Genomic DNA, 13,882 nt, shown 5'->3' on the forward strand with positions numbered 1-13,882 from the left:
TTAACACCCTGTATATGTATTAGATTAGAAGTGTAGATTTTTATTTTGTTTAAATTTTTTTAGCTGATTTACATATTTTCTGTTGAGGGTATGGCTGTCTGTCACTGTGAAATTGATCCCATGTTGACTTCAGTAACAAAAGTGGAAAACAAAATACTGTGCATTGAAAATGCTGAAGTATAACAAGCTGATCCCTTTAAATCTTAAAACAGCTTTCAAAGCTTCAAAGTTTTATAGTACACTCTAAAAAGAAAGCTTTAAAGTAGTGGCACCTGCCATTTTACAGATATAGTCTTGTAAGAATAGAAAAGTTCTCTTTGGTAGATATAAAAAAGATTTCTCTTTTATCTTGAGCCTGGTTTAGATGGAGTATGTGGCACATATTCAATTTGTGAAAGAAAGTGTGCGTCTGTATAATATTGTATATTAGCATTTAGATATTTCTTGAACAGATTTAAGACTGTTTGTTTTTGTTCCTTTGTTTTCTTAAAGGAGATAAAGAAAGAGACAGAATCGAAAGATGAATTGAGGCCAGTTAGGAGAGAGAGATCGTCAGGCAATGTGGCCAGTCTTGTACAGAGGATGAGCACTTACGGTTTTCCAGCGGGCGGATTCCAACCACAGTCAAACCCCAGGAGTTTCAGAAGGAGTAAGTAACTACAGCTGAACTACAGAACTAAATCTGTTCTTTAAGGGTGACATTTTTATTTCTTAGCTAATGTAGGATAAGCTACAGATAAAAAGAGATACATTTGCATTTTAAGCTATGAAAAATTGATACTTCTATCATAGTCCGATTACCAGTAATCCTTGATTACGATACAATTTATCAGTGCCATTGATTGAGACTCTGATGTAGTTGTGTATGTAGTTAAATTTGCAGATTATACAAACGTATGAGGAAGCAAACAGGAGCAGCAGGAAGGGAGATGAAAATAAACTGTGATAAACTCATCAAACGTCATCGATTAAATTAAGTGCTAATACTGAGAGCTACGATATCAGAGATGAGTTTTAACATGGATTAGTAGCAATTGTTGCTGGGGCTATAAGTCAGTGGTTCAACCATTTATTCATTATTTCTACATAGAAAAAAGAAAATATTTGAAAGCAGCTTCTTTTTTATAGGCAAGTCAGGAAAGTGTCTGAACAGAGGTCTAGCCTGTCTGATCAATAAATTGAAAGCTACAAGGAAAAGTACATTTCTAAACCTTGCAGTTGACTTGCAGTAGCAAACAGGAACAGCAAAGCAGAAAATGACATTGCAGCAAGTTGTGCATCTCTTTATAGATTTGCTTCCCTTTTCCCCTTTGAAAGTAAGACTTCTACTTCCTTAAGACATTAACATTGGTTTTTGCATCATTGACACTTTTTCAACATTTTCAAGTTTTCCTGTCAAAAGGTTATCATCGCTCCTCCCAATATTTTACTTTGGGAATTAAATTATGCTCCATTGCCTTAAAAATGACGAAAATCTGTGTTTTTTGGACAAATGTATAAACTGTGTAGATCTTTATGTGACTGTCGTCAATACTTGAGATCTTTCTACTGTATCTGATTTTAACAGATAGAGTATATGTCATGTAAAAGTGTTTCCTGGTGTTGCTTCATTTCAAAAAGGTTAATTCTGACACAAAAGACAAAATAAAGTTCAGAAAATAATGCAGATATTGCACCATAGTAATAGAGCAAAAAATACATTTCTGTTTAAAAAGGAGGCGCACGTTAAAAGATAAATAACCACAATTAATTTGTATTTGGAGAGTTAAACTAAAGACAAGGAAGTGCTATGTGAGAAATCTTACTAACACTGAAATAATAACCACAAAAGATATGGAAATAGATTGAATTTTCATAATTGTGGAAATAGTTTGATTTAAATTTTACAAATGCTAGTAATTCTTATTGTTGTGCTGTATATTTACTTTTTTATTCTGTATGTTCATAGGCTGCTAATGTATTTAACTACAACACAACTTATGGAAAACATTTTTTGTGTTAGTTTGTTAAAGTAAAATGTTTCAAAATTTGTTTTACAAACCCTTCTAAAGTGTAGTTTAAGCTTGAATTCAATGGCTTTTTTTATCCTAAAATATTTCATTTTTTATTTTTTGGTTTTGATATAACAAAAATTAAAAGAATGCAAATGGTTGTTGAAAAAAATATTTTTTTAATATACTGAAATTTTATTATACAAAATTTATATTTATAGTCCTGATTATGTATATAAGAATAAGACATTCTTATAAATGTATGTGTATGTTCTTAAGGTGATCAGTCATTTCCTTCTTCCTGAATAATGTTAAGTTTTCTGTAATTTATCGAAATTATTATTCTTAACTGAAACCAAAAAACATTAATTTAACTTCAATAACTTTACATTAATAAAACCTTACTTCAGTTTGCACAGGCTTTGTAAAGTTTAAAACTTAAACCACAGTGCCTGCAGTTTAGTTCTGAGTATGAGTCAAGTTTAACAACATTTTTTGTTCTGTGTGCTAGACTTTCCCAGTGTTCATGTACTGTACAGCTGTGTTTGATTAAAGAGGTGTGTCTTCACTGTGGACTGACTTGCTGAAATGTCAACTGAGGCCAGTGGCTTATGGACTGAGAATTAATAGTTTGTCAGCTTAAGAATTGTTTTGGGTGTGTATTTCCTGAAAGGTATGTTTTCCAAGTAGTTCTAAACAATACCAATAGGTGTAACAGACTTTGACATCACTGTTGTATATTGGAATTAGTTCTGCAAGGACTGGGTGATCTAGTATTCAGCAGCCATATCACTCTTTTGGCCAGCAGCCATATCACTCTGCAACTCACAACTGGGAACCCACTGAAGCTAAACAGCCTGGTCAGTACCTGGATGGGAGACCTCCTGGGAAAAACTAAGGTTACTGCTGGAAGAGGTGTTAGTGGGGCCAGCAGGGGGCGCTCACCCTGCGGTCCATGTGAGTCCTAATGCCCCAGTATAGTGACGGGGACACTTAAATGTGAACAGGCGCCGTCCTTCAGATGAGACGTAAAGCCGAGGTCCTGATTGTTTGTGGTCATTAAAAATCCTAGAGCTTTTCTCAAAAATAATAAGTGTGTAACCCCGGCATCCTCGCCAAATTTCCCATTGGCCCTTACCAACCATGAACTCCTAATAATCCCCATCTATGAATTGGCTCCATTACTCTGCTCTCCTCCTCACCGATAGCTGATGTGTGGGGAGTGTTCTGGCGCACTATGGCTGCAGTCATATCATCCAGGTGGATGCTGCACATTGGTGGTGGTGGAGGGGAGTCCCCATTACCTGTAAAGCCCTTTGAGTGGAGAGTCCAGAAAAGCGCTATATAGGTGTAAGAAATTATTAATAGTAGTATTCACTCATTTTTTTTATTTACAGAATCAAAGAAGCGACAATGCAGAGCTCTTTTTGAGTACTTTCCTCAGAATGAAGATGAGCTAGAACTGAAAATGGGAGATGTCATTGATATAAATGAAGAGGTATCTTTTTTTATGAGTTAGTCTCAAGTGGGCTTGTGACACATCTGTTTGTTGTAGTGCACTAGTTTATTCATTGCTCTTGTGAATTTGTTTTAAAGTGTACAGGGTTTTTTACATTAGAATTATTCACGGATGCATTTTATTTTTCTAGAATACAAAAATGAATGTCTTTAATGTGAAGGTAGTTTAGTCACAGGATGAAGTGCTGTACCTTAAGATATACTACTGAAAGAACAACTGTTATCTTGTAAGTATAATGATAAAGGTGACTGGGTAGAAGTACAGGCTAGTGTCCCAAGTTCTGTGTTGTAACTGAGGAAGAAGACCAAAATAAATATACTAAGATGGGATATTTTGCGATTTTGCCACTATTACTGTTAACATAACTATTAATCAGGAGTATGTTTTGTTACACAATGTAATGTAAGATTTATTTTAGAGTGTATTAATCAGTTTCTCATATACAGCTCTTCATGAAGCACATACCATGAAACTAATATATTTCAAACTTCCAGGTTTAGTATTTGTTTTTACACAAACATAAACCATTCTGTAAATTTTCCAATATTTAATTTTGAGGATTATAACCCTGTTGGTAATAATGGAGAAGTTTGATTCTGAAATATTATGATAATTGTACACTGGCTTTTTTTAAAGTACTTGTTTTTTAACTTTTTTAAAAAATGAAACGCAAGGGCAATTGTCAACAGAACAGTAAGCTCAGCATTACTTAATTTTAAATGAAGACTGTTTTACAGAGTCCTGTTCTTTTCTACTTGAGAAAAAAGAAAAATAGCACAACTGTTGCTTTGGTTACAATTTTGAGACCATCAGTAAAGGTCTGACTGATCATGTTCAAAGCAGAAGTTACTTGTGATAGTTTTTGTTCTTATATCTGCTTATTGTAAAATATTTCAAATGTTTTGCCTTCAAAGTCATCCTCACTATGGTATTCCACTTAGCAGACCTTCTAAGTTCAAAACAGTAATGTATGAGCTTTTTTCAAGCAGTACCAGAGAAATGTCATGTTGTTACCACAAACTCTGTGGTATATATTTTTAGTTAAGCTACTAAAAGTAATACGATATATTTCTAAAGATTTTATTCCAATCTACTGAATGAGTTACCCATCGTATTTTAGAAACAGGAGAGTGGTAATATTGCCTTGAGTGTGGATTATATATGGTTCTATAAAAACTTTTTTTCAGGTTGAAGAGGGCTGGTGGAGTGGAACAATGAATGGAAAATCAGGATTGTTTCCATCTAATTTTGTGAAAGAAATAGAACCAACCGAAGATAATGAGATGAATGATATTTCAGATGAGTCAGGTACGCATGTATTTTTTGTTACATTAACAAACGTATAGTCTTTAATATGTTGTTATTATTATTATTATTATTATTATTATGGCCCTGGGTTCAGTTCTGGACCTGGGGTGCTGTCTGTGTGGAGTTTATGTGCTCTTCTCACATTTGTGTTGTTTTTTTCCCCACAGTCCATTGACATACTGATAGGTTGATTGGGTTCTGGGAAAACTGTCCCTGGTGTGAGTGTTTGCATGCTTGTATTTGTGTATGCCCTACGATAGACTGGCGTCTCGTCCAAGGTGTATCCTGCCTTGCACATGTTGCTTGCTCCCCTGTGACTCTGTATTGGATAGAGTGGTTAGAAAATGGACTGATATTACAGTTGGTCATGTATTGCTGTGATGCTTTGGAAAGTAAAAGTGTTTAATCAAGATAGCATTTTTTTATCCCAGCTAATTTGGTGATGTACAGGGGCACTCACACAATATGAAGCATGTGCATTGAAAATAAACTGAACGACACTGAAATAAAACTTACCAATTATGGCAAATCAGCACAAAAGAAGGATATGATGTGTGGATTTATAAATTAAAAAAAATAAATAAATGGAAGTTTTATAATCATGAAGAACATGTACAGTGCTTTGCTGACGTATTAACCCCCTTAATATAATATGCCATTTTATTTAATTACAGTAATGTTAACATTTCTGTTGGTTTCTAATTATGTAAATATAATATTTAAAGTGAGTATTTTTTAAATCAAACTTGAGTGTTGAAACTTTGAGTGAAAAAAATCAAATACTTTTGTTGTGTGACATCTTGTCTGATGTGTTCTAATGGGATCTTTTATTATGCTTTATTTTATGTATGCATGGATCAGGTATGACCCTGAATGTATAACACACCCAGCACAGCAAATTAATAAAACCTTTTTACCACTTTTCCTTTAGTGAGAATGAGAGTGGTGATCACAGATGCCCCCTCATCGGAGTAACCAGGACAAAAGGCATATAAGCACTATGTTTCTCTGAGTTCTTGGCTTGCAAACTTTCAGGCTCAGAGTCTTCTACTCATATGCCCATTTTCCTCTAGGAGCCTTTACCACTCCTAAACACCACATATGGATCCTCCTGCTCCCTCTCTTATTCGGATCCTACCTCTCCCTGCTGTAAGTCTCACTCAGCAGTGGCTACCGGTTCTCTCACTCTCAACCAGTCAGCACTCGGACTTCTAGGTCGGTTTCCAAGGCTGATGTCTCCACTCTGTGTCAACAGGCTGAGTCTCACACTCACAACACACTCAGTCTCCAGCACTTCAGTTCTATGCCCTAGACTTACAACACTCAAATAAAAACTCAACCTCGTACCCTAGGCCATACACTGGCAGCTGCTAATGCACCTCTATCGTGCCCTGCCACCACTGCCTCTACACACAACTAGCATTACTCATAGCTTCTGATGCAATTTCTCCCGGTCTTCGCTGTCTCATTCAGTTTTTACTAGTGCAACTTGCCACTTCATGTTTTGCATTTATATAGTGAGGGTCCTACTCTGATACCCCTGTTCTCTGGACCACTCACTGCCAGAGGCTAGTATCCAGGCGAATGCTTTTCCTACTGTGTCCAGATCTCACCGTCTTCACTGCATGCATACAGTCAGAGGTCAGTAGCCAGATAAGCCCTTTTCATTACACAGTACTTCGTATTTCTAGGGGCTCTCTACTACACACCTACTCTCTGGTTCTCGCATTACTCACATAAATGACAAAATCTCACATAACTCGCACAGCGGTCTTCACAGACAGCCTTGTTCTCTTACTTTGAAATGGGCTGTCTCTTTTAATATGAGATGTTATTTTGCTGTTCTTTTACGGCCTCCTACAGGAGTTCCTTCTAATAAGAACATGACCATTTCTTCAACCCATGTCTTCTGAGATTCCTGCTGTTACTCTTCCTTCCCAGGGCACCTGCAACATTACAAATACTAAGAGTGATGAAACTTGCCTTACACAAAATACAGCTGCTTGCCTGCTGTTGTTAATGCATTTGCTGTACTCACACATATGAAGTAGCTCTCTTAAAGCACCGTGCCTGCTCTCTCGCTGTGCAGACCCTGGCAGCATTACACACCCTCTGCTGATAATACACAGACTCATATCAAATACACAAGGGCTAACGTTTTGCTCCTATTTCACTCTGAGCCTAGCTCAGAATGAATATTTTGCTGTTTTTCCTCACAAGAATTATGAAGCTGCCGATTCTAAGCATATTCTAAACTGCTTTTTTTAATTTTCTAAATCTCCTCAACTGCGGTTGATCAGTATTGTATTTTATTTCTTGAGAGTCTTACCTTTCTGCATTACATGCCTGAAATTCTGTCACATTTGATTTTATAAGTTTTCACTTCCCTGAGTCAGTATATGGTGGAATCGCCTTCAGCAGCATTTAGAGCTGCGACTCTTTTTGGATAAGTCTTTGTCAACTTTGCACACTAGTGCATTTCTCCCATTTCGCTTTGGAGTCTTGCTCAAGCTCTTTCATGTTGGTTGGGTATCATTGGTGGGCAACAGTGTTTACATCATACCACAGATTTTCTGTTGCATTCAAGTCAGTACTTATAATGTGCTATTTAAGAGCATTTACTTCTTTTTGGTAAGGCACTCCACTTTAAGTTTGGCCTTTTACTTTGGGTCATTGTCCTGATGAAAATGGTATTTTCAAACATTTTAGACCTTTAGCATACCAGCCCATACTGATGAGACGTAACCCAGTAACAATGCTGCAACTGCCATGCCTGACAGCAGTGATGGCATTGATTGATGTGCCAGGCATAAATCTTTGAACCAGAAAATTGCAATTTTGTCTGGTCTGATCAGAAGACCTATTGGCACATCTGCAGTATCACTTAATTGTGTTACAGAGTATTTGAAGTGTTAAATTCCTGTAAATTAATACTAATGTAAATTATAATCCTTATGTAGCACGTTTCTAGACACTACACTCAAAGCTCAAGTAAAGGACAAGGGGAAATTTGGCCAGGACAATGCGGTAACACCACTGCTCTTTTTGAGGAATGCCCTGGGATTTTTAGTGACAATGGAGATTCAGGATCTCGGTTCTACGTCTCAGCCAAAGGATGGTGCCCTTTTTGCAGCATAGTGTCCCCAACACTATACTGGGGCTTTAGGACGCACGCAGACTGCAGACTGTGTAAAGTTTTTCTTCTTGCTACTCTTGCTATGACTTGCCTGGCTGCTCAGTTTGAAGATCTAATCTTTGCAGTGTTTGGGTGGTACAGTACAGCTTCCACTCATTGATTAAAACCGCACTCTCAAATGGAAGACATTCCATTGATTTTTTTTATACCCTTCTCCTGATCTGTGCTATTCTAAAATATTAGCACTGAGTTGTTTAGAAAACTTCTTGGTCTTCATAGTTGAATGTTTGCTTAAAATTCAAACCGAGGTACCTTAAAGAGACAGGTGTATTAATTCTGAAAGTATGTGAACCAATAGTATTGCATACAGACAGTTTAGGTTTCCTGTTCCTATTGAATGTTAGTGTTTTATACATATGCTATAGTTTTTAATTTTTCTTTGGTGTTTTTTCAGATATTTAATGTCTTTCATCCATAAGTGTCCAGTTTCAACATTCAAGTTTTGATTAATATTAATCTTTGTGTCCAGTTTCAACATTCAAGTTTTGATTAATATTAATCTTTGTTATGAGGTATATATTTGGAATTCAAAATATGGGACATCAAGTGACCCTAAACATTTGCAAGTGTGATTTTACTTTGAAATGACACATTCATTTTTTTTTTAAACGAATTCTTCAATTTTTATAGAAATATTCTGGAGAGCAATGAGGTTTATCTTCTGGTTCTACTTATTTGCTAAAGTTCCCAAGATTAGGTTAATGCTATGATATATGGTGCCTGATCAATAGCTTTGGAAATGTGTAATAAATTAGTCATAATTCACATCTACCTAGAGCTCCCTAATTGGAACCTTTTTAAGGCTGAAAAACACAAATTAAAAACTTTCAATAAAGTGGGACTGGTAAAGAGTTACTTGACATGTCTTTATGTTAAGGGCTTAATATGCTATATAGAATATAGAGTCTACCAGCCATTCTGCCAGTGTCTGAAATTCTGATGGAGGGATGTGAAGCCATTCTTTCATGAGAAGTCATCTTGCACCTCGTTAATGGAGGTAGAAAATGTTGTCTCAGGATGTCATTCTAGAATCTCCCATAAGAACTCGTCTGGGTTACATCTAGTGATCGAAAAGGCCATGACATAAGGATAACATCAGTGTCATGCTGGATGCAGGAGTCACCCTGGAAGACACCCCTCCTGGCAGGAAAGAGGTAGTGCAGCATGGGGTGAAGACAGTCAGCTTCTTCCATTAAGTCATGATTAGCATTAACCTTGCTATCTAATAAGTGAAACCCAATTGTGCCAAATTGTGCTAAAAAAATGCACTCCACAGCATTACAGCAACACCAGAGCCCTTTACAGGCTGTAGAGAACAGTGTTGTATGTGTACTCGTCTGTTTATGAGGAACATGGTGAAGAATGATTCACCTGACCATTTCTCCACTGCTTGGTACTTTGTGCTTTTTGTACCAGTAGACTTGCAAGTGTGCATTGCCATGTGTGATGTGCAGTTTGTGTGCAGCAGCTTGACTATGGTATGCTAATCTGTGGTGTTCTCAGCTCATTATTTTTAATGAATGCTGGCACCCAAAGTAGAACTTTTCAGTCAGTTGATAAACAGTTGCTTGCTGTTTTGGTTTGCAGTTTAAGATGTCTTGCATTACAAGGGGGTCTCCTCCTGGCACCATGCTAGCCATTATTTTCAGGAACCAAGCCTGCCCAATATCTGACCCTGACCGTACTAGAGTGTTACTTAATTATCCTGTGAGACAGGACAGTGTGGAAGCTTTTGCTTCCAATATACCTGGTATCCCTCATTTATGCAAATGTTTCATTTTTTTAGTCCAGCTCCTGTTGTCCTGTGGATTTTTCCCTGGAAGACATTACAAGACACGTCATGACAAATGTAATAATTGTAGTTATGAAGTAAACTCTTCCCTTTTGCCTTAAGCAGGAATGCTGTGATCATGGCTCTGCTTAAAGACTTCTCACATTATTTTTTTTAACTTCCTCTGAAGCCTCTCTCGTCAGATGTGGTATGTGGTTAGACATGTAATGCTATAAGTTTGACTTTTTAATCAGTGTTGTCTTACTGTGTCTCTGCAGAGAACACCAGTAAAGACAGCCTCGTAGCTGGCACCCCAGTCTCTCCACTTGCCTCTCCGGTGTCTGATAATGGAGTTGTAGCGCAGCCCAAAAAAGTCAGAGGAGTAGGTTTTGGAGATATATTCAAAGAGGGGTCGGTGAAACTAAAAGTCCGATTGCCCAGCTCTGAGTCTGAAGAAAAGAAGTCAGAAAAGGTAAGTGAATAAAAAGTGCATTGAGTTAAGCTGAAAAAGTCTGACAAATGAGAACTTTGTGAGTAGACTGCTTAATTTAACTTTCATTCGACCTGTTTTTGTTTATTCTTCAGTTATAAAATTAACAGTGTTGTGGGCTGAAAATGTTTTTTCTATAGAGATTTTTTAATGTGATTTAAGCAGAAATACAGTTTTGTATTACTTATATACTGTATTTTAATGGTTACTACGGATGTAAGGCACACTGATAATTTATTCTATATATGTTCTGTGGAGTATCACATTTGCACCATTTTGCTACTTAATGAATTAATTAGTACAAAAATTAAGAGCAACCAGTGAACATAATGTGTACTTTTTGTCACTTTTAAAAGCTCTGTTCACATTTGAGTGGAAACTGAATAGAGTAGAATTAAAAGTTTACCAGAGCTGATTTTGTCAAAATAGCAATGCAATTATCTAATTCACTGCACCTAGTTATACAGATGTCCCATATATAGTTAAAATAAAACAGTGCAAGCCCTGGAGCCACACAAGACAGGATCCAAACCTTGCTTAAGTAGCTGTCTTATGTTACTAATTATGCTTAAATATTTCTGTTGTTCGGTTTTCTGCTCAGAGAATCTGTTGCGCTGTAAATACAGGCTGAGTCATATATTCAATCTAAAACATAATGATGCATAATAATGATAGGTTTAGTACATTTAAAGAATACCATTTCATTATGTGTTTAGGCAGTGCGGGGAGACAAACTTTAACTGTCCTGTTTTGCCCTGTCTTAGGCAATTCCATTTTATTTTTAGAAGGAATTGTTTATTATTGGGCTTTTCTACTTTACTTTAGAGCCTTATTTTTTTATGTTGGTTTTGTTTCTATTATGGAAGTGTAACAGATGTTCCTATGAAAAGTTGTCTTTGCCTTCTCAAAGATGTGTAACAAACTTTCAGACATGAGTATGTTTTTAAAAGAAATAATCTACATTGTAATTGTTCAAGTGGTGTGAAATCCACCGGTGGAACTGAATAAACTACCAATGAGGAATATGTCATGTGAGGATACCTGCTACACCTGATGAAATCATGACCAATAGCCACCTTCAAATGTCCTGGAAATAAGACTTAAAAGTTGCTGACATTTAGTTTGTAATGCTTACCAAGACCCTGGGAACAAGGCAGTGACCTAATCGTGTGACTGTGACCACCGCTTGTCCAAACCAAACTTAACCGAAAGAATCTGCGAGACCTATATAAACCAAAATTCTACCTGCGGTTTTCTCAGAAATGATAAGTTCTGTGACAAAATTTGATTTTTTTTTGCCAAAAAATATTCGGCACAGCAGCCACAGAAAGCAGGTGAAGAGATTTTCACATTTCTAACCATCTAGCTGTCACTTGTGGTCATGTTCCTGACACTTGCATGCACACTACATACTTCTCTCATCCTGCCCCAGCAAGACATCTTCTTGGTACAAAGTCAGTGGATGATGAACAAGCTTTAATTTGGATATAGCTGGTTCTACTCTGAAACTTTTAATTATATAGTGATGTATTGGTTTATTTGGCACATTTTATTATTAATAAAATGTATGTGGTCTTTGTTTCTATGTGTACATTGTTGTTCATTCAGATTGAAAGTGCTCTTTTCTTATCAGAGAACCCAAGAAGCTAAAAAAAAACCTTCAGTTTTAGAACAGCTCTAAACGCATGAGTCAGTTTATCGCCCAGCTGCCTGATTTTTTTTAGACTAGTGCAAAACCTGTGAATTGGTTGCAGATTGAAAATCTAAATTGTTTTTTGACAGCCTCAGCATGTAACATGTCTTTTCACTCACTACACTTGGCTCCTTTTTGCTTTTTGCCCAAAATGACTCACTGACAGTTACCAGCAACTCTGTTCCATAACATATTCTTCCATGGCTTTAACAAATTGTGATTATAGCGAAATAGCTCTGAGTATTATTAGCATGTGAAGAATAGTGTATCAGTCATTGATTATTTTTCACCTTCACCTGATGTGGCATCCTGTTTTTTCATCTTGTTTTTTTTTTGCCTTGGTGGAAGTTTTAAATTCGATTCCATACAAGCTATACCAGTATTAATGTGGCATGGTTTTGTTGTGTTAGTAAATCCACCTGTGATTTGCTTCATTGTAGCCACTCCCATCATTGCCATCTGCTGCAAAGCCTGCCCATTTGAGTATGACAGAGTCAGTTAAAGTAGAAGGGGATAACAAAATTAAAGGTAAGTGTAGTATGTGAGGAAGTTTAACTTGGTCTTACTAACCTTTTTAGATTGATTTGAAAATCTGTATGAAGCTGTTGGATTTGGTTCTTGATTTAAATATCTTATCACTGATCTATTGCTAAGCTTTTTCTGTTTGCATCTGTGTTTGTCTTACTAAGCAATCCTAGACATCAGCTACTGCTACTTAAGAGACATTAGCAGTACACTTTACTTCATGTCTGCTATGCCCTGCATTGCATGCATTACTTCCAGTGTGGCAAAGTCATACTTCATTGTCAAAGGAAGCTATATGCATAGTAGTAAAATTCCCTGAATTTTCCATACTTCTTTATTTATGTTAAAGTAGAAGAGCCATCTAGAGATGTTATGGTCTGCAGTTGCTGAAACAAAACATATGAAATTGCTATAAAGGCGTTTCTAGAAGATGATTTGTAATACTAGGCTTGATTGAAATCAGTCAGTACAATAATGTTGATTGACAAGAAATAGCAGTATGAAAAAATCCTGTGTCCTTTATCTTAGTCATTAATAAGATGCATGGATTTTCATCCTTCATTATATTCCTAAAAATATCTAGCAGGTCTGAAAAGCCAGCTGCAGTTTGTTTGTATGTATGAAAATGTAACCAATTAAATCTAATAATATTCAAATAATTAAAATTATCATCACAATTTTATGTAATTGACATAGGTTTTAAAAACCATTTAAATTTTACTTTCTTCTGAAGGCCTTTTGCTGTTAAAGTTCCTTTTAGTCTACCAGATTTCTTCTGTGAAGATTCTGATATGGGTCCTCCGTATACAGTACATTTCAAGCACAGTGATATGATGGAGAATGGCATTTACAGTATGTCTTCACAGTTTATCATAGACAAGATGGAACATAAAGCATAAACCCTATGACTGTTTAATTAATGTGTAAATAGAATAAAATATATTAAACTGCATCTTTAAAGTCTGTGAAGGATGTTTGTTTTAATTTTTATGATCTTTCAGATGAAAACCCACAGTTTTTCTTTCTTTTTTAAAAGAATATTGCAAGGTCTTATTTCCTTTTGATTCAACAAATGAAGATGAACTGAGCCTAAAAGAGGGTGACATTATACTGATACTGAACAAGGTAAGGACACGCACCTCATTATTATCTTTTTGCAGAGTACCACATTTACTCATGAATGTCTGGTTTCTGAAATTTCAGAAATTGAGCATCAGCTACCTTGATAAGAGTCTCGAAAGTGAACAGGAACATGTTATTTTGAATTATGTGCGTCGTATTTTACCTAACATTTCCGTGAAATGCTATGTGGCTATTACACAAAAAATAACCTAAATGCTTTTTAGGTTAGATTATTTTTAGTTTCTCCTTTGAAGAAGTGATACAGTA

The 13,882-nt window shown here is 36.1% G+C and overlaps 1 protein-coding gene across 3 annotated transcripts in view; it reads left to right on the forward strand.

Moving 5' to 3' along the window:
- The window catches only part of cd2ap (CD2-associated protein), an 82,483-nt gene that overhangs the window by 26,111 nt on the left and 42,490 nt on the right, over positions 1-13,882 (forward strand). For all 3 annotated transcript variants that reach the window (XM_088625672.1, XM_088625670.1, XM_088625671.1), the window contains 6 exons: positions 493-649; positions 3,389-3,489; positions 4,698-4,818; positions 10,064-10,257; positions 12,409-12,496; positions 13,530-13,618. In XM_088625672.1, the coding sequence (XP_088481798.1) occupies positions 583-649; positions 3,389-3,489; positions 4,698-4,818; positions 10,064-10,257; positions 12,409-12,496; positions 13,530-13,618 (660 nt within the window). In that variant the 5' untranslated portion in view covers positions 493-582. The remainder of the gene's footprint in view (positions 1-492; positions 650-3,388; positions 3,490-4,697; positions 4,819-10,063; positions 10,258-12,408; positions 12,497-13,529; positions 13,619-13,882) is intronic.

The sequence above is a fragment of the Lepisosteus platostomus genome, chromosome 3 (genome assembly GCF_059453375.1).
Source record: "Lepisosteus platostomus isolate fLepPlt1 chromosome 3, fLepPlt1.hap1, whole genome shotgun sequence".
NCBI classification, from domain to species: Eukaryota; Metazoa; Chordata; class Actinopteri; order Semionotiformes; family Lepisosteidae; genus Lepisosteus; species Lepisosteus platostomus.